Source organism: Callospermophilus lateralis, chromosome 18, assembly GCF_048772815.1.
Source record: "Callospermophilus lateralis isolate mCalLat2 chromosome 18, mCalLat2.hap1, whole genome shotgun sequence".
NCBI classification, from domain to species: Eukaryota; Metazoa; Chordata; class Mammalia; order Rodentia; family Sciuridae; genus Callospermophilus; species Callospermophilus lateralis.
In genome coordinates, this window is record NC_135322.1 from 63,284,569 (window position 1) to 63,312,317 (window position 27,749).

Sequence of the window (27,749 nt, forward strand, 5' to 3'; positions counted from 1 at the left end):
GCGGGGCAGGGGGCGAAACACCGACAGCCTCCTGGTCACTGGGCCAAGGGGCAGCTTGGTGGCTCTTAGTGGTCACTCGGGTGGAGCCCAGGCGGGGCCACGACCCTCAGGTAGGCACCTCTGCCCTGGATGGCCTGGGCGGGAGGGTGGGGACCCTCTGGAGGCAGCCTGGGGGGCGCAGGCAGGGTCTGCCCCCCAAAGATCATAGGAAAGATGGGACCAGGGCGTGTCAGGGTCCCGGTGGCCTGGGGCCGAGGGGCTGCGGGAGACGCAGGGGTGGCACCTCCTCCACCTGAGTCCAGCCAGCTTCGCCTGGCGGGGACGGGGTGCCTGGGGGGGCTGCAGGATGCTGAAGGGGCCTGCCCCTGGGACAGTGCAAGGGCAGAGGGGACAGCGGCTTGGTGTGCCCAGGGGAGGGTGCTGTAGGAGGGGCCAAGACGCAGATTGGGCTTCCGGCCTCTGAGGAAATTCCAATTAGACGTGCTGAGACGTTCGGGGGAGATAAGCTGACTCGCGGGCAGGCGGACCCTGGGGGCTGGTGCCTGGGTGGGGCGTCCTGAGTCAGCCTGCAGTGTGAGGGCACAGAGAGGGTATTGAGCCTGGCACAGTGGCCCACCCCTGTCATCCTGGAGGCTGAGGCAGGAGGATCTCGAGTTCAAAGCCAGCCTCAGCAACTTAGCGAGGCCCTAAGGACTTCGTGAGACCCTGTCTCTAAACACAATATAAAATTGGGGGCTAGGAATGTGGCTTAGTGGCTGAGCACCCTTGGATTCAATTTTCTGTACCCCCCAAAAAATGTGTGGAGAGCATCATATGGGTGTCCTGAGGCCGCTGGTCGGAAGTGTGACCCGGGACTGCTGGGCGAGGGCTGAGCTGTCAGTGGCTGGATCCTCCTAGCTCCTCACCTTTGCAGCATCTGGAGACCATCTGCTGGCCCCTTCCTGTCTGTCCCTCTCTCTGACCCCACCTCCCTCTTCCCAGTGACATCGGGGTACCCCTATCTCGAGATCCTTAACTGAAACCACTCCTGTGCCGTCCCTCTGCTGTCCAAGTTAACGCAGTGCCAGGTTCCAGGGACTGGGACCCTGTGGGTCCCTGGGGGTCACTCTTCAGATGAGCACAGCATTGCTGTCCAGGCTGCTCTCCCAGGAGAGGAATTTGGGGCCCAAGCTCAGGGGTGGCAGGGGCCAAGGCACCCTGGGAAGCTGCAGCCCGTCCCCACAGCTGAAGTCCACTGGAGGCACGGAGGCCCCAGGTTTGGGGCGGAGGCCCTGGACGGCCCCCTGGGGCCAGTCTTCTGTCTCTGAGGTCTGCTTGCGGCAGGTGAAGGCCGGGCTGTCTCTGGGGGCTGGCGGGTGGGTGGGGTGACGTGCCTTGCAGGCACCCAGGAGGGACAGCAGTGCTTGGTGGACCCGCGGGGCGTGGGGGGCAGGCAGGGGCGTGGGGGGGCCGGCGGGAGGCCTGGGCTTGCAGCGAAGTTATGTGAAAGGAGCCAGGAGGCGCCACCGCAGGGCAGGTCCCGAGGTCTTTGGCTCTGCTGAGTGGCCTTGAGACGACCTGAAGGGACAGCCAGAGCCCACAGGCGGGGGCCTGCTGCCCGAGGCTGCTGTCCAGGAGCAGCCTCCAACCAGGGGCTCCAGGTCCCAAGGCCTCCGACCTGCAGGGGCCGTGCCTGGGGACTCCTGGTGCCTCTTCTGCTCTGAGAGGGGACAGCGGCTTGGTGTGCCCAGGGGAGGGTGCTGTAGGAGGGACAGAGCTGGCTCAGTGACGGAGTAGCAGGGTGCCTGGTGCGAGAGGGCGCCCGGGGTGGAACAACTGCGGCCTGGCGTGTGGGGGCTGGTGACGACGGAGGGCCTGCTCTAAACACTCGTCACACAGGCCGCTGGCTGGGCCGCCACCCCACCTCACGGTGGAGCCAGAGAGGCGCAGCCAGGTGGGTGACGAGCCCAGGTCACTGCACAGGGGTGAGGAGAGGCTCAGCCCCGGACACCCGGGCCCTGGGTCCTTTCTTCTAGCTGCTGTCCAGCTGCTCGCTGGGCAGCGGGAGCCACAGAAGGTCTGAGAGCCAGATGTGGCAGTGGGTGCTGGTGGGTTGCTGGGCGTTTGGGGGGGCTGGGAGGTGGGGCTGCGTAAGGGACAGGGAGAGGCAGCAAGAGGGCGGTCTCCAGCAAACCCAGGAATGAGGACCAGGGTGCCCACGGCCACTGGGCACTAAGGATGAGTGGCCACGGGCTGAGGCCCCCAGGAAGGTGCTGTGGCGCCCGGGAAGAGCTGGCCCGGGGGGCTGCAGGCGGTCCCTGGCCTGGTCCTGTCGTCCCGGCCTCCTCTCCCACAAGGCAGGGCCACGGGAACCCCGGCGGCACAGCCCCACGTGGGCTTCTTCCTGCGGGAGGACCTGGTCAGGCCACATCCTGCCCTGGTGGAGCTGGGGCAGCTCCCCGGGACACAGCCTGGCCTGGCCTCGGTCCTATTAAAAGCCAGCCGAGTCGGGCAGAGGACTGTGCTCTGCAGAGCCTGCCCTGGGCCGGCCACTGCCAAGGGGCCACGCCCGCCGGCCCTGGGCTCAGACCAGCAGCCTGGCCCTGGGCGGCTCCGGGTCTCTCAGTGTCCTTCTCGGTAGACGTGGAGATGAGCAGTGGGTCAGGCACCATTCTGGGTGCAAGGACCCAGCAGTGGGCACGAGGAGGACCCTGACCAGGGCTCTCGCGTGTCCCCTTGAAGGACTGCCACAGCACCCTGCCGGGAGGGCTCTCTTTTGCGGGGGTTGATGCTCCCCTCTGCTTTTTGTTTACTTAATCACTTTATTTTATTTTTAAATCTTGAGACGAGGCCTGACCACGTTTCCCAGATGCCCTCGAACTCCTGGGCTTGAGCAGCCACCGCCCCCACCCCAGCCTCCCAGGCAGCCGGGACCCCCGTGCAGGGCCCACACCCGCTGCCCATTTTAAAAACGGAGGCAAAATCCAACATGAAATCCACACTTGACCAAGGGACAGCGCACGGGGTTCAGGGTAGCCGTGGTGGGCAGCCTGTCCCTCTGGTTTCTGAGGCCTTCAGCCCCCGAGGAAACCCGCCCCTTCTCCCCCTGGCCCCCAGCCCTGCAGAGTCACTGGGCAGCACCCTGCTCTAGGCCCACCTCTCCTGCCCGAGTTGTGCAAACTGAACTGGACGCCGTGTGGCCCTCTGCGCCTGGTGCCTGCCCACAGCCCGAGGGCCGCTGTTCCTTCTCGTGGCCGACTAGTGGTTAGTGGCTGAACAGTGGTGGTGGGCTGTGTGGTGGGCCCAAGGGTTGTCGTCCAGCCTCTGTTGACGGGTGTCTGGGTTGTCTCCATTTTGATCCCCTTTTCTAAGCTGGGGACTTCCTGCCCACTCGACAGGCCAAGGCCCGGGCCCCGGGACAGAGCCCACCGTGATTCCCAGGGCCCAGATGGGCTGGGGGCACAAGGGAGGATCTGGAGGTGCTGGGACTCCTGATTCATCTTCCAGCGCTGGGGACCTGCGCTGGGGACAGCTACAGGGCCAGACTCACTGTAAGAAGGCGCGTCTTCCCGTGGGCCTCCTGCTTCACACAGCCTCCTTCCAGAGGCGGCTGAGGCTTTCAGCCTCCTGAGCCCTCCTCCGGGCCCGACTGGCCCCAGCTCTGGGCTGTGTGTCCCAAGCTCACGTGACTCTGCTTGGTGACCGGGTCTTCGGCATCTTCCAGTGCCGTGGGTGTCGGGGAGGAGTCGCTGGGAGAGCCCGGCCAGGCGGTGCCCACCGCGGCATGAAGAAGGTCTGCCCGCCAGCGCCTTCCCCTCCGCACCGTGGGTCCAGGTGACCTTTGGTCAGCATGGCTGTGCACCCCAGGGACAGGTGGGCCCACAGCCCCTGCCCCGCCTCACGGTGAGGGAAACTGAGGCTCGGAAGGTGACATCCCTCACCCCGGGTCTTGTGGAGGCCACTGGTGGCTGGCAGTGCCTGGGGACAGGTACAGGTGGAGGCTCCTCCTCCCTCGGGTGCCCCTGTCCTCAGAGGCCACGCAGGGCGCCATGCGTCCAGCACACAGTGTCTGTACTGCACGGCATGCCCGACCGAGAGGCCCTGGGTCAAGGCAAAGGACCCTGAGGCCCTGGGAGGCTCCTCCCACCCAGCAGGGAGCGGGGCCCTGGGGTCACCCGGCAGAGCAGCCCCAGCATCTGCTCCTGAGGGGGCCCAGGTGGGGCAAGGGGGCAGCAGGCTGTGCCAGGGTGGCCGCATCTGTGTCTGTGGGAGCTGCTGGGGTGCTCCTGGGGGCAGTCAGAATCCCAGCGTCCCCTCCTGCCCCTGGGCTGCTCACCAGCCGGGGGGGAAAGCCCTCCCTGGGGCCTTGTCCAGCCAGGGGCAGGAGCCAGGGGCAGGTGGCTGGACGGCGGCTCTCGCTCAGGAAGCGCCATTCAGCCTGAAGACCTGGGCCAGGCGGCCTTCCTGGGACCGGGGTCACCGACTGCCCTGTCCCTGCCCCGAGGCACTGCTGGCTCCCACACTTGGGCCTCTGGGACAAAGCCTTCCCTGGGGGTTCCTGGCCCTGGGCACGGGGGAGGGCGCCAGGCTCCGCGCGCCCCAGGGTTCCACAGGAGTCAGGGACAGGGTCCTTCAAAGACCTCACTGTGGGTCAGAGGGCACTGGTTGCCGTGTCCCTGGCCAGGGAAGTCACGGTCATAGCCTGACCCTTCAGATTCAGCTGTCCCCACCTCCCTGTCCCCCCCCATGCCCCACCCAGGCCGTCCCTGTCCCCCACCTCTGTGCACCCTCTCCCCAGGTGCATTTCTTGGTCCCAGTTTGGTGAGTGGCTGGGGACTTCTAATACCCTGAGGGTGGAGGCCACGGGCAAGACCCCGGAAGTCAGAGCCCAGGACAGGACTGGCCTGCAGCCGCCGATCCACCCAGGCAGCTACCTAGCGTTTACCAAAAGACCGGCGTTGGAGGGCTCAGACGTGACACTGGAGTTAGCCAACGGGGGGCCACAGCCCAGCTCTCCGGCCTCCACGTTGAAGGCCGTCTCCTCCAGGTGGAGTGAGGGCCTCCGCTCCTGGGGCAGACAGAAGGCTGAGCCCACGCGGTACGGACACGCCAACCCCAGGGCAACGCCTGATAGGGTGCAGAGCTGCCGGACAGCGGGCCAGGACCAGGGTTCAGTGGCTCTTCACAGACCCTTCCTCCAGGGAATCCGCAGAGAACCACCACGTACTGGCCAGCCCCACGTGTCCCCGACTCCCCAGAGTAAAGGTGACCGGTGGTCAGCTCCATCCCTCTACATGTGGACGCTGGGCAGCCCTGGGGGAGGCGCTGATGGCAGGGAGCACGTCCAGGTCCAGGGCCTCCTGGGCTGCCCGCCTCCCGCGGGGCCGGCGGAGGACGAACCTCACCACCACTGTGGCTCCTGCCTGGCCTCCGGCCCTCCCCACTGGGTGGGCCAGAAGCTGCGCGTCTGCCACATCAACCCCCACCTGGCACCGGGTCCCATCCCGGGGTCTTGGCAGCTGGCAATGGTGACAGCTGCCCCTACCCACAAGCTCCGACACGTCCCGTTGCCGGGCGGAGAGGGTCAGGGAGGGGAGCGGCCAGCGGGGGATCAGAGGGACCGGCCTAGGCCCGGGCTTGCCTCAGGCCTGCCGGCAAGTAACTGCAGGCTGCCCCTCAGGGCCAGGAGGCTGGGGACGGTGGCCACCCGGCACAGCTGTGAGACCGCAGCAGAACCTCCTGAGCTGATGTGGAGGAGCCGGCTCCACCAGGGACAGGGCGTGGGTCACACAGCGGCCCTGAGAGGGCACTGCCCTCACGCCACGCTACAGAAGAGGAAGCCGAGGCCCAGCAGCTCAACTGGGAAGCTCGTGCCCCGCCCTGGGCTGGCGTCCCCTCGCCCCCTTGCCCCTTGCCGGCAGGAGCCAACCAAATAAACAGGCCGACTGCGAGCAAGTCAGCCAGTGCCAGGCTGTGCAACCCCAGGAAGTCTCTTGACCTCTCTGGGCTGCGTTTAGATGTCTGTCAGGCGGAGCGTGTGCACGGCCAGCGCTAGAAAGACTTTCAGGCCAACTCCAGGAACCCAGTGAAGGAAGCTCGAGGCTGAGCAGAGGGGCTTCCCAAGGTCCCTGGTCGTTTTTAGCCTCCCTCCCTGGGTACAAGTGACCCCCATTCTGTCCTCGGGCCCGGCGGCTTTTGCCAAGTTCTTTTTCTGGCGGCATGAACTCAGGCCTGAGCCCAGCCAGAGCCAGACTCGGGAGGGCTGGCCACGTGCTCGGGCGGGAGGGGCAGATGGCAGGCCACCTGTTGGAGGTGGCAGGGTGACAGCAGCCCGCCCGCACCTCGGGCTGCCCCTCTGCCGGCCTCGCGGGCTCTCTCCTGTGCCTGGGGCCGGCTGGGGGCGCTCCCCGAGAGGAGGCAGCCCCTGCCGAGCACTGCCCGAAGGCGGCCCCTCAGAGGACACCCCGAGGGGGCCACGGTGTCTCCTGACGCCCGGGTCCCAGCCCTGTCCCCTAAGGGGCCCCTCGCCGAGTCTCGGGGCATTTGGAAATTTTAAGCTCCTCACAACAACAAAACCAGGCTCCGAGCCGCAGCCACACCCGAGGGTCCAGGGGGCTGCGGGCCCCCAGGCTTGGGGCCTCTCCTGCGGACACTCAATCTGTTAAGCCCTCCTCCACCTGGCGGGGGGGTGGGCCTCCTCCTGGGCACTGCCCAGCGGCCATGGTGGGCTCTGATGGCCACCTCTTGAGACAGGCCACGTCCCCCACCTGGGACCCCCGCACTGAAGCTCAGAGAGACAGGGGTCTGTGTAACTTGTTTGGCCACAAAATCTGCCCAAACAGACGCAGGGCTGTTTATAGGCTCCTCCTCTGTGGAACTGCAGGCCCACGGAGAGCGGTCCCGGGTCCTGCTGGGGTGCTGGCCGGTCGGCGCAGGCAGCACCCTCCTGCTCGGAAGCCCAGGGAGCGACGTGGACGCTCCCTGGAGGGGAGCCCGGCCCTGGCGGAGCGCACGAACGTGGCCTCGCGTCTGCTAGTTCTCCGCCGGCCTTACGTACTTCCCGTGGGTGCCAAAGCCGGGGAGCCCCACTCCCTTCCCAGAGTGACCGGTGACGCCTGGGCAGGCCTCCCTTCGCAGGCCTCCCTGGTGGGCCTTCCGGACCCTTCCGCTCCTGCCTGATGGACCTGAGAAGTCCCTGTGTCGGTCCCCCTCCTTCGAGTTCTCCAGACTGTCCCCGGGGGTCACCTGCCTCAGAAGCCTGGTGCTCGTGAGCCGTGGGACTTGGGTCCCTCCTGCTCCCTGACTGGCCTGGGCGAGGGAGGAGCGTCCCCACCCTGTGGGCTTCAGTCCGGGGCTCAGGGCCTTGGCTGTAGCCTGCTCCCGCTGCCGGGGACGTGGAAGCCTGACCGGCCCTCAGTAGCCCGTGTCCCTGGGCAGCCGCAGGGCTGTAAGCCCACCTTGGTGGCCACAGTCGGGGCTGGGAGGGGGGTCCCCCAAACCCAGGCGTGAATCCTGGCTAACACGGGGACGCAACTCAGCTCAGAAACTGCCACCAAGCTCACTCCCTCCTCGGAGCACAACTGCCACCCGTGTCGCGGAGCACAGCATGACATTTCCAAGTGAGTGCTGGCACGCCCGCCCGCTCCTCCTCAGAGGGACGCGAAGCCCCCATCTCAATCCGGGAGGCCTGCACTCTCTCCTGGCCTCCCTCTACTCCAGGGACAAGTCCTTCCCTCCTCCTGTCCACCCCCCGCAACCCACCCACCACCCACCCCATCTACCTCCCCGACCCCCCACCATCCACCCCCCCACCATCCACCCACATCCACCCACCCACCTCCCACCCTTCTATCCACACCCACCCACCCGCCTGGTGGCCAGTAGGTGCTCAACAATCCTAGTGAGGTAGCGAGGGACGGGCTCCTCAGGTCACCCGTCACAACTTTACGAAGGGGAACGGAGTCACCGAAAGCGCGAGGCTCCGGCTGAGGGGGCTCCTGAGCTTTCCCTGTCCACTCACTCGGTCTCTCTCCAGCTAATGTTCCGAGTGGGCCTAAGTGGCCCAGGTCCTCATGCCGGACAGTGGCGAGGCCGTCACACCCTCGTGGGACTTGAGAGGAAGCCAGGCGTCCAGGGTCACCAACGGCAGCCATCAGGGGAAGAGCCGGCAGCCTGCCCGAGGATCCTGGGCCAGGGCTGGGCAGGGAAGGCCCCGGGCCAGGCGGGCGCCTAGAGAGGGGCGCAGGAAGGGAACCTGGCAGCGAGGCTGACCTCTCCCAAAGAACCGAGGGGGTGAAGCCAACCGAGGTCAAGAACACAGGAACTGCTGTCACCTGGCTGAGGACAGAGGGGAGGCAGAGCCTCTGCTGGAGCCACAGAGGACACTGCAGAGGAAAGGCAGGGCAGGAGGGGACGGAGAGAAAGGCCGAGGGCCCGCCTCTGCCCTCTGGGGAGGCAGAGACAAGGAGCCTGGGAAAGGGCGTCCCAGGGCCAAGCGGTGGGCCAGGCGGAGGCCGGGGACGGGGCCTGCTCACTAGGCTCGGGGCACGAGCAAGCACCTTGTGGTGGCCACACCTGGTGCCCCTTGGGAGCACCCCAGGTCTCCTGGGGTCACGGGCAGGGACTGCGGACAGGGAGTCCTTCAACCTGAGAGCGAGGAGGCCTGGGAGGGAGACCGCGGCAGCTGGGCTCGCACGTGGAAAGAGCAGGTGCCTGCTGGGCTGGGAGACCCCGCGAGGCCCTGGGGGCGCCGCCAGAGCCGGCTGCCTGCCAGACCCGCCCCAGGCCCAGCCTGCACCCTGGGGGAGCACCCATCTCAGGAGGGCAGCTCCGCGGTGAGAGGCGCTGCTTCCTCTCGCACTGAACACGGGCCCTGCCCCCAGGACCAGCCTCTGCCCAGCCCGCCCCACCCCTTACCCTCCACCAGGACCCCCAGCTGCCCACCGCTGGGCGGGGACGCCATCCACTGTGACACCTGACCCCCTGCCTCCCGCCTCTCTGGCAGCTTGGCTTCCATGTCCAGTTGGCATTAACGGCCGTGCAGGGTCCAGGGGGCCCATGGGCGGTCTTTCTGGAAGCCCACAGGGTGCCCGGCTGGAGTCGCAACAGGACACCCAGGCCCCAGCACCTGCCTCCGGCTGCCCCATCCCCCACACCAGAGGGCACACCCTGGACCCCTGCAATGTGGACACTGTGTGCTTCCCCTCAGGGCACAGCGAGAGTCCTCCCTGAGTGACCTCGGGGTCCGTGGGAAGAACGGTCGTCAGGAGGGGCTTTACAGACGGGTGGGGCACCCGGTCCCCCAACACCAGATGAACTCCCAGGGGTCACGGAGCTTTGTGCTGGGGTCCTCGTCCTGGCTTTGTGTGGCCTTGGGCCCAGCCCCTCTCAGACGGCGGAGGACACACCTCCCAGGCCTCCTGTCCTGGGGAATCTCGGCCTTGGAAGGAGGAGCCCTGCGTTCGCAGGACCCGCTGTGCTTGTGGCTCTTCCCTGGACGGTGCCGGATCGGCCCATGGGGGCAGAGGAAGGCGCGGTTGCTCTCCATGGGCATGTGGACGGGAAATGTGCTCAAAGGTCACCCCCTTTCTCTGGCCGTGAGGTCCGGATCCCATCTATCCACAAGAAGCTGTGCACTCTTGGGCACGTAGCTGAGCTCCTCTGGGCTCTAGTTCCCCCGTCTGTAAAGTGGACGCCTCGCCTGACCCTATTGGATGGCTCCCTGAAGGACCTGATGCCGCGACGCAGGCCACTGGGAGCAGACCTCAGCGAGCTGCAGAGACGCCTGCTGCCCAGGGCCTGGGCCTTGCCCCTTCTCACCCAGCCCCCCAGGAAGGGGTGGGGCGGCCGCGCCGTGCCCTGGGACTGTGAGCTACTGTTCCTGGTGAGCGCGGCCTCCAGACGCTGGAATGCACTCCATCAGGCTGGACCCCAGCAGGCTGGAATTTAAAAATGTGTTTCCCCTTTTGGAGGGAGAGAGGGAGGGAGGGAAAGAGAGAGAGAGAGACAGAGAGAGAGAAAGAGGGGGGGGGGCTAAGTGTTTCTGGCCTGTGAAAGGAACACAGTTTCAGAGCCAGGACACAGAAACCACATGTGCTTGCACAACGCAATGAAAACACAGGCCACCAAGCCGTCCTCTGCAGCCTGCAAGGGTTCCAGCTGGCTGCCCAGGTGGGCAAGGGGTGCCCTGCAGGGCCAGCCTGGTGGGCGGGCAGCTGCACAGTTGTGGGGAGTCTGGGAGCAGGGAACCTTGGGAATTCCACGACAGCTGGGGTGTGAAGCGTCTCTCTCTGCATCCAGGTCAACACCCACCCACCGCCGTGAGCAGTCCCACCCCTGGGTGTCCACCCCGCAGACAGGCGTTGTGTTTTCAGCAGAGGATACCCCAGAATGTTCAGGAAAACACTCCATGTTGACTCAAACGGAAACCACCCAGAGCCCCCAGCCCAAGTTATGGCATATCCATCAGAGGACTAGTGCACGGCAGTGAAAAAGAACTGAGGCAGCCCCACCCCACACGAGGAAGAGGCCGGGCGGCTCAGCGGGGAGCACGCACACTTCCGCTTGCTGAGCCTGAGGCGCTGGGGGAGCAGAGCAGGCCAGGCACAGACGGCCACGTGTCGGACTGTGCTGCCCCCAACTGCCCAGCTCCAAAGAACTAGGGCAGAAGGAGAGTGAGTGGAGCCGGGGTTGGGGGCCATGGGGGTGGGGCGAGGCTGAGAGTCTAAAATGACTGGGGGTGGGGCTCTGAGGCCTGCGGGCCGCGTCCCAGGGACATCCCAACAGGCTGCGAAGGATCGAGGAGTTGGAACTGGGACCCCGGAGCCTGGGGTCTGGCTGTGAGGCGGCCCTGGCTCAGGCCTCGGGCACCCAGGGGGCTTCTGAGGCTGGCACGCTCTCCCGGGGCCTGGTCCCAGCTGTGGGGGTTGTGTGAGCCGCACACTGTCACGAGGCCCACTTTGGTAAGGGTCTCCCCAGCTCAGCGGCCCAGGGCAGGGTTAGACGCCCGCATTGGGCCCACCGCATGGCCCCATCAGCGAGAGCAGTAGAGCCGAGGAGGCCGGGCAGGCGGCGGGCAGCGGGTTGGACCAGGCCTCCTGACTCCCGGGAACAGCTGCAAACAATCAGGAGCTGCTGCCTCCCTCCCAGACCCGAGAGCCAGCGCGGGGACCCGCAGCAGCCCACTGAGAGCCCTGGGGGACCTGGGCCAGGGGGGCGGCGGCCCTGGAGCCTAGCAGAGCTCAGAGGTGGCCAGCAAGCCCTGACCGTTGGCCCCGTGGGCAGGACCCAGTCAGGTACAAGGACCAGGCAGGGGCAGGGAGGCTGGCCTGCAGGCCAGCAGCTCAGCACACAGCTGGCGGGTGAGAGGGCGCCCGGCCAGACTCTGGGTCTGACTCCAACTCTGACACCTCTGAGCTCTGCGGCCTTGGGGACCTGGGTCCCCTGCCCAGCCCCGGTGCCCTTCTGGGAGAAGTGTACAGCAATGTGCCTGGTTTTAAGTGTTGTAGGGCCTGAACGAGTTGAAGCTCTGGACACCGCACTGGGCGTTTTGACTGTCCCCAGATGTGAGCCGCAGACTGCAGGCCGGCTCATTTAAGTGCCTACTGTATGCCAGGCCCCCTCGGGGCTCTCGGATTCGCTCCTGCTGCCGGCTGCTGCCTCCCCTGCACCCCCACCCAGGCCCACCTTTGCCAGAATCCTCTGTGGCCGGGAAGCTGGGGACCAGCCACCTCCGTGCCTGCCGGGGATTTTCTGCTGCAGGCTCGTGGTCAGCCAAGGAGCCGGCGGCAGGGAGCCTCTGAGCACAGGGAGGATTTATGTGCAGTGTTTGTCCCCCGTCCCCGGGCAGGTCAGCTCTGGGGATCGTTTATCAAAGGGGTTTTATGAGGCCTTGAAGTTCACAGCAACGAGATGGGGGGGGGGGGCTGGCGTCTGCAGGAGGGGACCCTGGGCTGCTGGCTCCCGGGGCCTTTGTCGGGTCAGGGGGACAAGGCCAGGTTCCAGGGCACCTGGCTCTGCTCAGTCTGTCCCCAAGCTCTGACCCTTCGCTGTGTAATGCTGCTGTGGTCTTGAACAAGGCCCGTCCAGCTTACGGAGGTTTCAGCCTGGTCCCTCCAGGCCCCAGAGGTGAAAGGCCCCTCGTCCACTGAGACCCGGGGGTGGAGGGGGCGGTCGAATGTGCTGTGTTTAGCGAATTAGCACAATGGGTGTCCACCAGCCGCCTGCTCCAGCCACCGGCCCTGAGGGAGGCCCTGTCCCTCAGCCCCTCCGTCTCCCCGCCACCACGCACACAGGGCCTCCCCTCAGGCCTCCACCTCTCCTGTGCCCCAGGAGCCAACGGATGCAAAACGCTCAGAGGCCCAAGGCCTCCATAAATCCCAGGGACTTTTTTTTATTATTATTAATGGTTCCATTCTTTCCCCCGAGAAGGAGGGGACATCTTTGCCCGTGGCCTGGCGTATCTGAGGCTCTTCCCGAGGGTGGCAGGGAACTGCTCGCTTCATTCTTAGGCAAAAAGAAGAGAAGAAAGGGAAATAGGGCGGCCAGAGGCCAGACACGCACACATGGCTTCCCTGGGAGTCAGGGTCAGGAGGGACCTGCCAGGGAGGTGACTGGCTCCGGAGAGGGAGGCCAAGGTGCAGGCGCAGCGTGGAGCGGGGAAGAGGGCAAGACCCTGGCCAGAAGGGGAGAAGGGGCGTGGGGGTGAGGGCAGCCGGGGCAGGTGGAGACCGGGTTGGCGAGCTGGCTCCCAGGAGTGAGGGACGGAGCCTGGAAGCACCTGGGGTTAGCGTAGTCTGGCTCCCTCGTCCTTGCGCGGACTGGACCCCAGCCCCGTCCCCGGCCCCATGAGCACGGGGCAGCGCAAGGCAAACCTGCTCAGGCTTCGCCCGGGGGAGAGGCGGCAGACGGCTCCCCGGGACAAGTGCTGGGAGCTGGAGGTGACTCGCGGGCCAGGGCCCGGCCACAGGCAGCTGCCAGTCTGAGATGCGCCTGGAGGTTCCCGGCTGGTGGCCTCTGGTCTCCTGCAGACTCGAGTGGCCTGTTGTTCCACTCCCAAGGCAGCGCTGCTGGTGGGCAGTGCGGATGCTCTCTGGGTTCCAGGACCGATGACCCAGCCGTGGGCGGTAGCCCGGAGGGAGCCAGGGCCGTGGGCAAGGAGGTGGCTCTGCTGGGGACAGGGGCTGAGGCTCTGGCAGCCCTGGGCGGGCACGCATGGACGGCTTCTGTTTGAAAGGGGAGCCAGGTCCACGGTGGCCTACGTGGTGCTGCACGGGGCCCTGAGTTTCCATCTGCTCCGGTGTCATCCAGCCTGGGTCCCATGGGCACTGCCAGGTCCTCAGTGCCCTCTGCTGTGAAACTGGGACACACAGAGGAGGAGGTGGGTGAGACTCCAGGTTGTCCCTGTCCCTCAAGCTGGGTTTAGGGGGAAGCAACTTACAGTTAGCAAAACCAGGGGGGTCACGTGGACACTCGGCTGGGGCACCAGACCTAGCTGCACCATGCTGCGTGCCCTTGGGCCAGTGTCTTCCCTTCTCTGTGTCTGGGTTTTTATGCTGGAAACTGGGGGTGTAATAGAACTACCCCACAGGCTTGGGAAGATTCGGGGAGTTGGTGCCTACAACCTCCCATGCCCAGGAGCCAGGCTCCTGTGTGGTTGTCATGTACTGTGCGTTGGGACTGTCATTGCCATCCCCAAAGAATGGGCTGCTCCTGGACTCTGTGAGTGTTCTTCTTTCCCCAACCCTACAAAAGGTGTTGTTTAGTTGTTCCTGTTTTCCACATGGAGGCTCAGAGAGGTTAAGAAGCAGGCCAAGGCCACACAGCTAGTAAACAGTGGAGCTGGGATGTCAGTCAGATGTGTCTGGCCGTGCCCTGCCCTGTGCCACCCACCCACAGATGACCCACGCCATCACCTGCCTCTCCCTGCCCTTATCTGTGCCAAGGGACTGTTCCCAGTCATTGCGCTGGTGAGGAAAACAAACATCAGCCGCACACTCCCACTCCCCACACCCAGCCCGTGCACGGGCCCACGCACACACTCACAGCTGCACGTACAAGCACATGCACACACATTGTACCCAGCCACACACTTGAACACGTGTGCACACAGCACACACAGATAGGCATGAGTGCACGCGGAGCACGTGTGAGTGCCACACACTGGTGCTCATGGGCTCCAACGCGGGGCACGCTGGCACACACTCAGGAAGCTCTCCCTGCGTGGCCAAGGGAGCCCCGGCTCCTGGTTTTTATCCTGCTGACCCCGTGGCCCTCCTCAGGCTCAGACGTGACCGTGGTCAGAGTGGTCCCTGGCCCTGGAGTGCCAACAGGCGGCAGAACCTCCTCACTCGTTGTTAGAGCCAGGGAGGGGCAGGACCCGCACACATGGTCACGGGGAGCCCCAGCCCTGGCCAGGGGGTCATTCTCTACTCACTTGGTCTACACAGAAAGACTCCACGAGGAGGAATCATGAGCCCACTGCACAGAGCAGGGCACTGAGGCTCAGTGAGCCGGGGGTCGGCCCAGGGTGCACAGCCGGCCCACGGTGGACCAGGTGTGTGGGACAGAGCAGCCCTGGACAGGCAGTGAGCAAGACAGACCAGGTGCTGCCCTCAGGAGGAGCACCCAGGCTCACGGGGGAGGGGGTGTGCGGGGAGCAGACAGGGAGCGCTGGCAATCCCATGCCCAGGAGCCAGGCAATCCCATGCCCAGGAGCCAGGCAATCCCATGCCCAGGAGCCAGGCCGAGCCAGCAGGGGCCTGCTGCGAGAGGACAGGGAGGCCTTGGGATGACGCTGCAGCTGAGGCCAGGGCCCTGGAGGGGCACAGCCGGGGTTTCCAGGGCCAGAGCTGCTTCCCCCAACCTTTCCATCTGTGTGGGACCCCACAGGCCCTTCAACCAGAATGCAATTAAACAGACGTCACCCTTTAAAGTCCTCCTGATCAGTCCCCCTGGGGTATTAAAAGTGCCAGGAGCCAGGAAGCCCCGCCCGCCCGCATTCCTTCCCACAGCGTGCTGACCCAGCACTTTCCTGGGCCGGGTTGGGGCTGAGCCTCATCCCCTCTCAGGCCTGATGGCCTTCCTGTCAGTCCCTGGGCTGGGAGCCCTGGAATATCCACCAGGGATTCCCGGGAGGGGGCCCTTTTGTCTTCTTCCATTTATTTATAATGCATGGGCCTCCTCGGTGCCAAGAGGAAGCCCAGTTTTATTTACATGTCAGCACCCCAGAGGGTGGAGGGGCTCACCCGCCACCTTTGTCCCCAGCCGACTCTGGGTTCCAGCTGGCCGGTCAGGACAGTCGTAAACTGCTGGGAAATCAGAGACGCATTAGATGAGCTGAGGGCTTTCATTTCTCAGCTGGGAAACTCGAGGTCCAGGGAGGCCTGACCGGCCCGGGGCCTCCAGCCTGATCCAGAGCATCGGGGCCGAGGGCCCACAAGGGAGTCCTGGTTGTGTCCCCGCGGTGGATACTTTCCATGGTGGACCTGCGCCTGCCTGGTACAAGCCCGTGGTGGGGGGCAGTGGCTGGAGACTGCCTGCCTGAGTCTGAGTCCCACTGGGTGTCCTCTGAGGAGTAACTGGGCCCACTGCCTCTTCCTTCCCCTCTGCAGAATGGGGCTGCTCAGGCCGCGATGCAGTTAGTGTGGGGGGGGGGCAGGAAGTGCTTCTACAGTGCAGCAACCCTAGTCCCCCTGTGTCAAGTACAATGTACCCTACCCCCCAAAAAAGGTGCAGAGGAACTCTGCTGCAGCTGGTTAGGAGGAGGAGGAGGAAAGGGCCCAGAGAGGTGGAGTCACTTGCCCTGGGCCACCTCTCCATCTCTGCTGATGACCAGGTGGCCTCTGGCCAGCAGTGTGGAGGGGAGGGGAGTGCGGGTGAGGACTCTGTCCCCAGGATGATGAGTTGCAGGAGACAGGGGACAACTCCTCTCTGTCTACAAAATCAGAGCACTGGCCTCGAGAGGTGCCCCCAACCCAGGGCAGCTCAGGACTCCAAGTGGCTCCCCGTTAGACCAGGGAGGGGACAGGCCGCCGGAGCTCCCGGGCTGCAGACGCCCTCCCGGAGCTGCCCTTCCTCCGCTGCTCCGCGGCGTCCTTACCTGGCTCCTCCCGCGTCCTGCTTGACCTTTCCTTAAAGACCAGCTTCAGCCGCTGATGGTTTTGGCGGGTCCCCGAGGAGACCCTTCAGACGGCTGGAGCCGCGCGCGCCGGAGAGAGCCCCTAATTGGGGCGATGAATCATCGCGCGCGCTCGGGGCCGGACACAGAATAGATAGAGGAGCCCGCGAGCCATTGTGCGCAGTTTGGGACGCGGGAGGGGGAGGGGAGGAGCGCGGAGGGCTTCCCCCGCCCTCCGCCCGCGCGCCGCCCCGCCTCCTCCTCCCCAATTAAATGACCCAGCGCGTTGGCAGGCGCCGGAGCTCGCACATGCGGCCGCCGCTCCAGCCGCCCGGGGCCCGCTGCCGCCAACGCCGCCGCCGCGTTCCGGGCGCGCTCGCCGGCGCCGCCTGGGCCCGCGCCGCCGCCGGGGGATCGGCAGGCCCGGGGGGCGGCGCAGCGATCGGCCCCGCGCCCCGGCCCGCGCCGGCCGCCCGCCGCCAAACTTTGCGGCGCGCACACATGCTCCGAGTTGGGCGCGGCGGCGGGCGCTAGGGCGCGGCCATGAGCGGGCGGCCGGCGCCGCTCTCCCGCAAGCAGCGGCTCATGGCAGCCGTGGGCGAGCGGGCGGCGGGCGGCGGCGCGGCGCTCTCGTGCTTCATCTGCGGCGGCGGCATCGGGCGCGGCAAGGAGCTGAAGCTGCAGGTGAAGGAGCCGGCGGCGGGCGCGGGGGCCCCGGCGCAGCCCTTCTTCCCGTTCCTGCAGCAGCAGGAGCCGGCGCCCGGCGCGCGCGAGCTGTCGCCGGCCGACGGCTGCGTGCTGGTCTGCGCCGTGTGCCGCTGCTTCCTGGGCGAGCAGTGGGCCGCCTTCGAGCGCGCGCGCACGCCGGTGGACAAGCGCATGTACTGGCTCAAGCGGCCCCACCAGTGCGACGCGGGCGCCAGCGGGCGCCGCGGGGGCGCCGGAGCCCCCCGCGAGTGGAACGTCGCCTACGCGCTGGGCAGCGCCGCCGGGGACGACGACGGCGGCGGCGGTCCGGGGCCCCGCGCGGCGGCCGAGGACACTCGAGACTCCGAGCTGTCGGAGCTGTCGGACACCGACCCCCTGTCCGATCCCGATCCGGCCGAGCGCGACGCCAGCAGTCCCCTGCAGGACGCGCCGCCTGTGAGCCGGCCCACGCCAGGGCCCCCTCGCGGGGGCCGCTGCCAGGAGTGGAGGCCGGCGCCCGTACCCGCTCCGGGACAGGACTCAGAGTCCCCGGCGCAGGGGGATATGGAGGAGGGGATCTCCTCGCAGCTCCACGCCGACGTGGAGCCCAAGACCGGAGTCAGGCGCCGGAGAAAGGGCGTTGGAAGGCAGTGGGCTCCTGAACCCCGGGCCAGCGTCCTGAGGGGCATTCCTGATCTTTGGCAAGGCCCTCTGAGCCAGGCCGCCCCTACAGAGGGCATGAAAGAAGTTCACTTGGGCAAGGCCACCAAGCCCCAGGAGAGCAGGCCCCCCGGGGACACCCTCCGGGGTTACTGCACATCCGAAGACAGTGACATCAACATCACCAGCGAGGAAGAGGACCACAAGGAGCGGCCGGTCCCAGGGCCCAGAGAGAAGGACAGTAGTGGTGGTGTCCTTCGGGCTCCTCTGGAGAGCCAGGCTGTGCCACCAGAGGGCCTTTGCTGCTACATCTGTGGGTCAGTGCTGTCCCCCGCCTCCCAGCGCCAGATCCACGTGCAGAAGCAGGAGAAGCTGGCCCAGGCGCCCTTCTTCCCCTTCCTCTGGCTGCACAGCCCGCCCCCCGGGGCCCAGCCCATCAGCCCGGCGGGCAGCACCCTGGTGTGCTCCTGCTGCTTCTCCTCCCTCACGCAGCAGTGGCAGAGCTTCGAGCTGGCCAGCGTGCCCGTCCTGCAGCGGCTCTATGTGGTGCCCCTGAACAGCCACGCCCCCGGCATGGCCTCCAAGGGCAGGAGGCTCCCCAGGGAGGAGGGCCCCCCCACCAGGGCCCTGCAGGAGGCCTGCTACCTCTGCGGGGAGGACTGTACCCAGGATGCCCGGGCAGTGCCCTCCAGGGCCCTCAACGGCAGCGCCAGGAGCGCCATGCATTTCCCCTTCCTCAGCCTCCTGCCCTGCCCGCCCAACGCCCGGGCCCCCAACAAGCGCTGTGAGGTCCGCAGCTGCCCCAAGTGCTTCAGCGTCCTGGAGGATGTCTGGGCCCTGTACCGGGCCTGCCAGAACCAGGAGCTCATCACCTCCGTGCAGGGCTTCCTGGGCAGGTACCACCAGGCCTTCTCCGCCTCCGACCCTGCCCTCGGCGAGCTGCCCGCCTCTGCCCACGGCGGCCCGGCGTCCGTCTGCTACATCTGCGGGGCAGAACTGGGCCCCGGGAAGGAGTTCCAGCTCAACGTGAACCCCGCCAGCCGCCTGGGCGAGAAGGAGCCCTTCTTCCCCTTCCTCACCGTCTACCCGCCCGCCCCTCGAGCCAGGCCGGCGGACGCCACTGGTCTGGTGGCCGCCTGTGTGCTCTGCTACCATGACCTGCTGGGTCAGTGGCTGCAGCACGAGGCCCGAGGTGCCCAGCACGCCGTCAGCGCCTGGGCTCGGCAGTACCAGGTGGAGACCTTCGTGTGCTTCTTCTGCCAGCAGGAGAAGAGGCGCTGCCTGGGGCTGAGGCCCGTGCGGGTGGCCAGGCTGCCCTTGTTCCTGTACACCCTGCGAGCCAGCCACAGCCTGCTGGTGGACGACGGGCGGCAGCTCATCATCGGGGCCTGCGTGGACTGTGGGACCCTGGTGTGCGCCGGTCAAGGGCTCACCCGCCAGGGACCCTCGGGCTGGAGCTCCCCGGTGGGGGCAGCGACAAAGGTAAGCTGCAGTTTCCGTCTCGTCTGGGACCTTTCCCGAGACCCGCGAGGGGGCGGGAGGTGTTTTCTGTTCCTCCAAAGAACCCCGGGCTTCCCTGGTGCTGTGTGGGCGGTGCCCTCCCTGGGTCACTGAGCCCGCTCTTGGGGTTACCTTGGCCTGGCGTGGGCAGGTCAGGACCGGGCTCAGGATGGCTTCGAGGAGTCGGGCACTGCTGGCCAGGGCAGGCAGGGGCCGGGCCTGGCTGTGTCTGGGGCAGAATCTGTCAAGTGGAGGAAGTCGGGGGCACGTCTGTCGCCCGCCTGATAACATTGGTAACGAGTGCGGCCCTGCGGGTCACGGAGAGGGCTTGTACTCACGGGTTTGAAACACACGGCAGGGAAGTTCCTCTCGGCTCTGGCTCCAGTTTTTCACCTAAGTTCGCCCTGTTCATCGGAGACATTCTGCTTGCTTAATGGCAGATGGCAACTGGTTCCCAGATGCAGGGGCAGGATTTGGGGGACAGTGGCCTGAACAGGCCGTTCCCGGGGGGGAAGAGGGCTTCTCTGGGAGCCAGAGAGGAGTCTCCCTGCCCTGGCTCCTTCCTCCTGCTGCCCCCCCGCCCCGCGCCACACGGGCTCAGAGAATCCTGGATCCTGCTTTTCAGAGACCGGCCCCAGGTCTGAGGAGGTAGAGGTCTGTGGCAGTCACCGTCCTGGCCACGGGCCATGGGTCCTCATTTCTACCAGAGAGTTAGACCGGCGTGTGTGGGTCAAAGGTCTGTAGCAGTAGCCGCTGGCCAAGGGCTGGCCGAGGGACCGGGGTGGGTGAGGAGTGCGGGCTCTGCGTGGAAGTGACCTGATCTGCCTCGTCCGGACCTGTGCTGCGCGTGAGGTGCCCAGGGTGTGCCCACGCATGGTGACCGCGTCCGTGAGGTGGGCCCTGTGGGCCTTGGGGCGCTCCCGGGGAAGCCCGTGCCTGTGTCCTGCGCCTGGGTCCTGCTCATGACAGCTCTGGGCGAGAGCTGGACCAGCATGTCATCCGCGTGGGTGCTGAGCCCGGCCATCCAGCCTGGCTGGGGCTCCCAGAGGGCAGGCCCTGGGCAAGCTGGGCTGGGGCAGCACAGGTCCTGGCCCAGCCCTGCCCCTTTCTGGAACTGAGCCGCCTGCAGCGAGGTTCTCCTCCTGGTGGCCGGCTGGTCTCCCTGGCCGGGAAGTGGAACTGTGCACCGGGGCTTGTAGGGATGTGGTGAGGATGGAACCCCTTGGGGACGGTGACGTGCCCGGGGCCAGGATGTGCCACATTGTGGCCCCACAGGCCCCTGTGTGTGGGCCGGCTCTAGGGTGCTGCCGTGTCCTGGTGCCAGGCTCCTGGCCCGGGCGCTGCTGGTTTCAGCCTGACTGTGGTGAGAGGCGCGCCAGGCTCCATGCGTCCCCACGGGTGGCCTGCTGACTCTCTCTGCTCAGGGGTCTGTGAGGTGGGCTGTGGCCTGGGTGACAGGGACCTGGGTGATGAGACGCTGCCCCCCCCAGGCCGGCCGTGGGAGCTGGGAGCAGCCTGGTGTCTACCTGGAAAGTGGCCAGTGCCATTCCCAATGCGCACGGTCACCTCTGCTGTTCCCCTGCCCCGGAGCCTTGGGGTTCTCCTTCCACAGAAGAATCGAGGCCCGGTACCCTTGGTGACGACCCTGAGGCCCTGAGCCTGTCCCTCTGCCTGGAGGGGCCTGGGCAGCGTGGGGGGTGCTGAGCTGGCAGTTGGCAGAAGTGGGGAGGCTGGGAAGAGGCCGCAGCCTCCCGGCCAGAGCCTGTCCAGGAAGGGGACAGGCCTGGGGGTCCAAGGCCCAGGGGCAGCGGTGACCTTTTGAAGGAAGGCGTGGAAGAGAGCCCCCCGCCTGGAGGCCACAGTCCGTTGGCGGCCGGGTCTGGCTGTGGGGAGGGGCGGCTCTTGGTCTCAGGCGACACCCCGGGTGCAGGACCCAGCGTGTGGGATCCCGAAGTGCAGCCTCTGCCCGTCCTCTCCTGGAGCGCAGGCCCCCAGCCAGGCTCTGTCCAGGTGCTGCACGTCCTGGGGCGGGGACAGAAGGGCACCCAGGGCCCCGGGCTGTCAGCACCACGTGACCCGGGGGAGGGGGGGCTCGGCACCACTGTCAGGACAGGCAGAGGAGGGCTGTCCCCAGGGGCCACCTGACGCCACGCCGGGTCCTGGGGTCTCGCAGTTCCCATTTCTTTCCTGGGTGGGTGGCGTGAGAGCTGGGGCGGAGGAGCAGGGGTGTGAAGGGAGCCCCAGGAGGACCCCTGGGGACATGGCACGTTCCAGAACCTTGTTCTGTGCCGCCTCCGGGACTCCTGTGCTCGCTCAGAGAGAATCCGCTGTGGACGGACGGTGAAGGAGACCTTTAAAGCCAAGAACGAGGGAAGGAGGCGTCCCCTGGGCGGGCGGGTGCAGCCCTCCGCTCTGGCCGGACTCCCTGGAGGGCACTGTGCTTCCTGTGTGGGTGGACAGTGCCTGGGCTGGGAGGGGAGGGGGCAGCTGCCCTCTCTGGGCCTGGACCTCCTACCCGAGGAGGATTCCCAGCACTCTGCAGCCCTGTGAAGCCCCGGAAAGGCCCAGGTTTGCCTGGAGACAGACCCGACTCAGATGGTCATGGAGCAGGCTGTGTGACCTTGGGTAAGACTCTTGACCTCTCTGAGGCTCCGGCTGAGAAGCGGGGTGCTGCTTTCTCTGGCAGGTTTATGGTGGGAACCAGGCAAGGCGGGCTGGTGCGGGTGCCCGCCTTGTAGTTGGATGCGTGTCTTGCTGCTGTTCAGGGGCCTGAGTAGGCACCTTGCCCCCTGCCTTTGCTGTTGCTGGGAACCCGTGTCCCTCCCATCAGGCTAGAGGCAGCACTGCCAGGCTGCTGGATGGCACTTGGGGACATACAAATGAGGTCAGTGCTTCCCCGGCTCCGGCCTATCCTGGGCTCCCGTGTCCACACACGCAGCCTCCTCACACAGCGCTGTGGAGGTCGGGGCCGCTGTCCCAGCCTCTAAGTGAGAAACAAGTTCAGAGAGGCTGAGTAATGTGCCCAAGGTCACTCAGCTGGTAACGGCAGTGCAGGGCGGGGCCGGGATCTGGCTCTGGACTCTCCCCTGTCCTGCCTTCCTGGGCTCCGGCTGTGAAGGTGGCCGTGCTGGAGAGGGCCCGGTGTGGACCCTTCCCCAGCCACCGGCACATCTGTGCTGCCCGCCTGCGCCCAGCCCCGGGTGACAGTGGTGCCCCCTGCCTTCACCCCTCCTCCCTGACGTGCCAGGTGTGGTGGCCTTGGCCAGGACTCGGGAGGCTCACTCCGGGCAGAGGTGGGCTCGCCCTGGACGGACCTTCTCTCCCTGTGGGCCGGTTGGTGAGCAGGCCGCCCTGCCTGACCTCCTGAGCAGCGCTCTGGTTAACGGACGTGCGGCTGTTTCCCCAGCGGTACCAGGGAGCCCCGGGGTGGCCTCCAGCGCAGGACGGTGGCTGCCCCGGCCTCCTCCCAAACATTCACAGGGCATCCGAGGCCCGCGTGCGTCGGTCATGGCCGCCCGTCTCCCCGCTCCCGCTCTGCACCCACGGGGCCTGCTCTTCAGGGAGACCCTGTGGCTCCTCCCACCAGCACCAGGACCCTTTGGAGGGAGAACCTTCTGGAAGGTGCCAGGGGAGGCAGCTGGGCTGGGGCTGGGGCTCACACCTGGGCGACGGCAGCCGGGCAGTGCTGGGCTTGGGCCTTGGCGGGCTCCGGTGCCTCCTGACGGGTGGTCTGCTTCCTGGCAGAGTGGAGGCCATCTGCTCGGAGGAGGGAGCCGTGCGCGGTGCCCTGGGCTGTCCTGCGGGGAGACGGGAGGGCAGGGTCTCCCAGAGTGGCCCTCCCTGGAGCCCGCGGGCGGGCAGCACAGAGGACGCGGCCGGGGCACAGAGCTTCCCGGTCCCTCGCGTAGGCTCTGGGGACCACCCTCGCGGGGTGGCTCACTGAGGGTCTTGGGGTGTTTCTTGGTGGCACGTTTTCCGGGCTGGGGAAGACCCCAGAGATCCTCTGCCTCGGGTTCGTGTCCGGGAGGGGACAGCGCCACGGGAGGCACTTCTGTCTTCAAGAAAGGACATCTCGGGACTTGCCTTCCGTTTCCCGGGATGCCCTGAGTAGGACCTGGCAGGCCTTCAGGGGCAGTGGGGGGTAGGAGCCCTGTGCCCTGTGTGGCAGTGTGACGTCAGGGGCCGTGTGACATCAGGCTGTCGTGCTGTTAGGAAGGGCTCCGGGGCTGCATCTGACTTGCTGGGACAATGACCGTGGTCCATCAGCAGCCTCTGAGTCAGAAAGGGAGCCTTCTGGGGTCTCAGGGTGCCACGCCGGGCACGGGACACCGCGAGCCTGGGTCCCGTGGAGGGTGGACTTGGAGGGGGTCAGGAAGGATCCGCAGACCCTCACCTATTTTAGATGCCGCACCCCGACTTCTTCCTCTCTGTGACGTCTGTGTTTTGGAGCAGGTGGACGCGCACCTTGTTGGTTTGTTTTTACCGGGTGCCAAGGACCGAGCCCAGGACCGCGCCAGCGCTGGGAAGCTCCACCGCTGAGCCCAGCCCAGCCCGTCACCGCGGCGTCTTGCTGCCTCTGCCGGTTGAGCTTTGGTGACCCAGGCTGCTCAGAGGTGCTGATGGACAGGCCGGCAGCCACTGCCACCCTGCCTCCTGTCCCCATCAGGGCTGCCCCGTCCACGGCTGCTCTGACACATGCTCGGATGGTGTCCCTGGCCCGGCAGGCGCTCAGGTCTGGGCGCCGTGGCACCTGGTGCTCAGGGTGGGGAGTTGCGGTGAGGGCTGAGTGCCATGCAGGGGTCTTCTTGGGCCCCTGGGAGGACATGGTGTGTCCAGGGAGGCCACCTGGAAGGCCAACGGCTGAGTCCTGAACTGCAGAGGCCCGGGCTCCAGGCTGGAGGTGCCGAGGGCAGGCCCAGCCCCGGGTGCTGTGGGGCCCTTGGACGTGCCCCTCAATCCACCTCAATCCACGCGAATTAAAGGCCCGTGATGGGTCCTGCCCTGGCCTTTGCCAGGGGGGGTCCTGGGCGTGGTGTTTTTAAGCTTCTAGAAAGCTCCAGGGCAGAGGCCCAGGGTGGAGTGGTGGGACCCAGAAGGGGGTGTGCAGGCCGCCCAGAGGCTGGCGGGGCGCGTCAGGCAGGGCCTGCTGGCTGGACAGGGTGGAGCCTGGGAAACACTGATGGAGTTGAGATCGACCCAGATGCCGTGAGCTCCGTCCCCTGAGAGCACAGCTTAGCAGACCCCGTGAACCAAGTGGGTGACCGTCACGCTATCTCCACAACGTTCCTGTCACCCCTGCAGGAAACCCTGTGCCCTCAGCCCTGGCAGCCCCCAGTCTGCCCGCTGACCCTGGACCTGCCTCTCCTGGACATTCACGAGGCTCAGCTGTCTTCCCTGGGCACCTGGTGTCCCCTGCTCCTCTCGTGGCCGAGGGCTGGACCATGGCCCGCACGTGCCCCGCACGCTCATCCGTCAGCCCCATGGACTGGGTTTCCCCCTCGGGCCGTCATGAGTCATGTGCTGTGGACGTTCATTCCCGTGGGGACATGCCCAGGGTGGAGATGCTGGTCCAGGGTGGTCTGGGTCACCCGCTGGGAATCCCTCCTGTTAGGAGGTGGGGTTGCCCAGGACGAGGCTGGAGAGGTCTGAGTTTGGAGCTCTGCTGACCGCAGGCTGCCTGCTGCTTCCCGTGTCCAAAAGGTGGCAGAACTTCAGATTCTCACGCCCGAGGGGACAGCTCTGGCCCTACCCGGCTCGCCGTGTGCCCAGGGCCACTTGTCTACCACGGGTGCGGTTGGGGCCACTTGTCCACTCTGGGTGCTGCTGTTCCCCTAGCAGAGAGCAGGAGGACCACAGAGGCCTGCTGTGAGGTGGACAGGGGAGCTCTGTCCCCGTGTCCTGTCCCCGCGCTGCCCAGCATTCCCAGTGTGGCTCTGGCTATGTTGCTGGACGCCCAGGTTGCTTCTCGCTGCCCTCTGCCCCCCACCCACGGCCTGTCCCCCTTCCTGGGCCTGTCCCTCTACCAGGTGGCCTTGCAGGCTGACCTGTTGGCTGTCAAGCTGTGGGATCTCAGTGCCTCCTGGCCTCTGTGCCACAGGTGACCAGGGGACTTTCTTTGGTGCTCTGGGTGGCTTCCCTGGGCCAGCCCTAGGAGGGACTCACGCAGGAGGCACAGGATCCAGGCAGATGGGGGTGGCCACGCCGCTGGGCTGAGGCTGGCCCAGGCTGTGGGGGTGGGGAGCTGCCGGAGCCGCCCTGGCCTTTGCTCCTGGCATCTGACAGTGCCCCAGGGCTGCGTCGCTGCCCGGGAGGCCCTGGGCACTAGCCCAGCGGGTGAGCTGCTGGGCACCACTGTCCTGGTGTCACCACCTCCTGAGAGGGTCAGGAACGGCGTCCCCAGGGTCAGGCCCTCCTCGGGCTGCAGGCTGTGTGCAGGGTGAGGGTGCCCCCAGTGCCACTCCTCGCTCAGCAGCCGCCGGACGCCGGCCTCGGGAGGTGCGGTGGGCCTGCTGCCCGCTCCCCACAGAGTCGGACCCTGAGCCCGCCGTCCCCACGTGAGTCCTCACCAGCTGTGAGGGTCAGGCGGGCTGTGGCCCTCTGCCCGCCTCCCCCGGTGCCCTCCTGCCCAGCAGCCAGTGTCACAGCCAGGGCGTCCACTGATGCTGTCCCTGTTCCCCTTGGGGTCCTCTGTTGGGCGCACAGGTGTGGGCATTGGCGGCTGGGGTCACAAGGGTGAGCGGGCTGCATGACACTGTGTGGCCACGGGACCCTGCCACCCATCCCTGCTGCTTCAGGGAAACAGCTGCCCGCCTGGCCACGCGGTGGCCTCTGCCGCAGCACTGAGCCAAAGCCGGACAGGCCAGCGTGCCTGAGTGCTGAACCCGCAGGCCACAGAGAGAGCCAGGCTCTGGGGACTCGGTGGTCTGCCTGGCCTCAGCAGAGGCGGCCTGCTGCCCCGGGGTCATTTCCTGTAGGTCTGCCCGGGACAGTGGCCACTGTGGCCTTTTTCCAAGAGGTCAAAGGACAGAGGACACTGGTTGCCGTGCCCGACTCAGGAGTCAGCTGGGTGGCCAGGGAAACAGCAGGGCACCCTCTGAGCAGTTGCTGGCTCGGGGAGTGTGGGAGGTGACCTGGACACTTACCCTGCCCCAGTGTGTCCAAGGAACCCTCGGGCCCGGGGTGTCACATGGCTTTCTCAGATATGCCCGGGAAGCTGTGGACTGGGGAGAGTGGACAGGCCCCGCGCAGGACGCTTCAGGGCTGTAGGGAGGTGCCCTGCCTCACAGTGAGTTCAGGAAGTGACGGGCTGACCCTGGGGCTGTTCCCTGGGGCTGGCGTGAGAGCTTGAAGTCCTGCCAAGGCCTGTGGGTGGTGCTCTGAGAGGAGCTGGGGGCTGCTGCCCGTGAACGTGAGGCCCGTCCAGCCCTGAACCGCCGAGGAGCTGGGGCAGGGGGGAGCGGGGGCAATCTGCCCGCCCCGCTGTCCATCGCAGCCGTGTCCTCCACGCGGAGAGGATGGGAGGGAGGACGCGCTGACCACGGCCGCTGCTGTGCTGGTGGGGTTTCAGGTGATTTATTATTTTTAATATTAGATTTTTTTAAGCCACAGGGACCTGAGCTCCGCTCACCGGCCCAATAAAAAGCCATTGTGCGCTGGGGTGGGGGTGGGGCGCCAAGAACAAAAGTGGGATTTTAGACAAGTTTTCCTGAGTAGCCGCGGTGGGCGCTGGGCGGTGGGCGGTGGGAACAGGAGCCACGCAGGACGTGGGGGAGGGAGGAACTGGGAGCACCCTCGAGTTTCCTGGTGTCCTAAGGCCCAGAGAGGCCAAGTCTCTTGCCCTGGGTCACACAGCTGAGGGATTGCAGAGAGCCGTTGCTGGGTCTCCTGCCTTGTGTTGTCACTTGCCAGGGATGTGTGCCACAGGAGTCGGGAGTCCTGGGTGTGGGATGGAGATGTCACCGTGTGCCCTGGTGGTGGTGAGAGGAGCCGGCGTTCTCCCGAGGAGGCTCAGGCTGCGGGAAGGAGAGCGCAGCTCAGGTCAGACCTGCTCCTCCTGTTGCTGTGACCCGTGGGTCCTGGGAACAGGTTCCCCGGGGCCAGACCCGGTTCAGATCGGGTTCTGGGTGCCGGTGCCGCCCCACAGCCCGCCGCGGGCTGGACAGCTGGTCCTCCAACGTGGAGATCTTTCCAAGCAGATGGGACACTCGCGCTGCTGGGTGGGAAGACACCAGGCGCTCGGTGGCCTCCGGGGGCAGGCTTTGTGCTGAGTGGGTCGTGGCCTCCAGAACTCTGGGGCATGGGCTGGCGGGAAAGGACCACGGACGCAGCCATGTGGTGTCTCCAGGGGCAGCCGAGGACCGGCCCGCTGAGTGGGTGACCCCGGCGTTGGTGGCCGGGAGAGCAGGCGCCAGGCTCTGGGTTTCTGCGCTCCTGGGGGTGAGAGTGACTTGGCTGCGCAGGTTTGTGAATGTTGGCCCCAGGGAGGGGACGGGAGGGCGCACGGAGGGCGGCTCTGGGTCTCGGGCTCCGACTGTCGAGCTGCGGCAATAAGCACGTGCGATTTTTTAAGTTTTAGGGAGAAAAAGAGCCCCCTCCCGTGTGGGGCGCTGGCCTCCCTGTGACCAGGGTGTGGGGAGTTTCCTGGGGGCGGCCGAGGCCCCTCTCCAGCAAGGCCCCTGGACAGCACAGCGGGCCCCGACCTGCTCTTCTCTGGCAGCCGGTGGCAGCCCGGGGACCTCAGCAGCTCTCTGCACCAGGCTCCGCGCCGGGAGGCCTCCGCAGTGTTGGTGGGGCCGGGCCTGAGGAG

At 66.6% G+C, this 27,749-nt stretch overlaps 1 protein-coding gene across 1 annotated transcript; it reads right to left on the reverse strand.

Moving 5' to 3' along the window:
• Window positions 1–12,281: 12,281 nt before the first annotated feature.
• Window positions 12,282–16,160, reverse strand: LOC143383257 (uncharacterized). Its single transcript, XM_076837587.2, has 3 exons — window positions 16,079–16,160; window positions 15,225–15,284; window positions 12,282–13,336 (listed from the first exon to the last, which is right to left on the reverse strand). The coding sequence occupies exon 3, from the start codon at window positions 13,281–13,283 to the stop codon at window positions 12,282–12,284; it is 1,002 nt and encodes a 333-aa protein (XP_076693702.2). The 5' UTR covers window positions 13,284–13,336; window positions 15,225–15,284; window positions 16,079–16,160.
• Between the last annotated feature and the right edge of the window lie 11,589 nt (window positions 16,161–27,749).

Bases quoted from the DNA above. Each gene is read 5' to 3' on its own strand.
- LOC143383257 (XM_076837587.2), bottom strand. From the start codon at position 13,283: ATGACACCGGAGCAGATGGAAACTCAGGGCCCCGTGCAGCACCACGTA.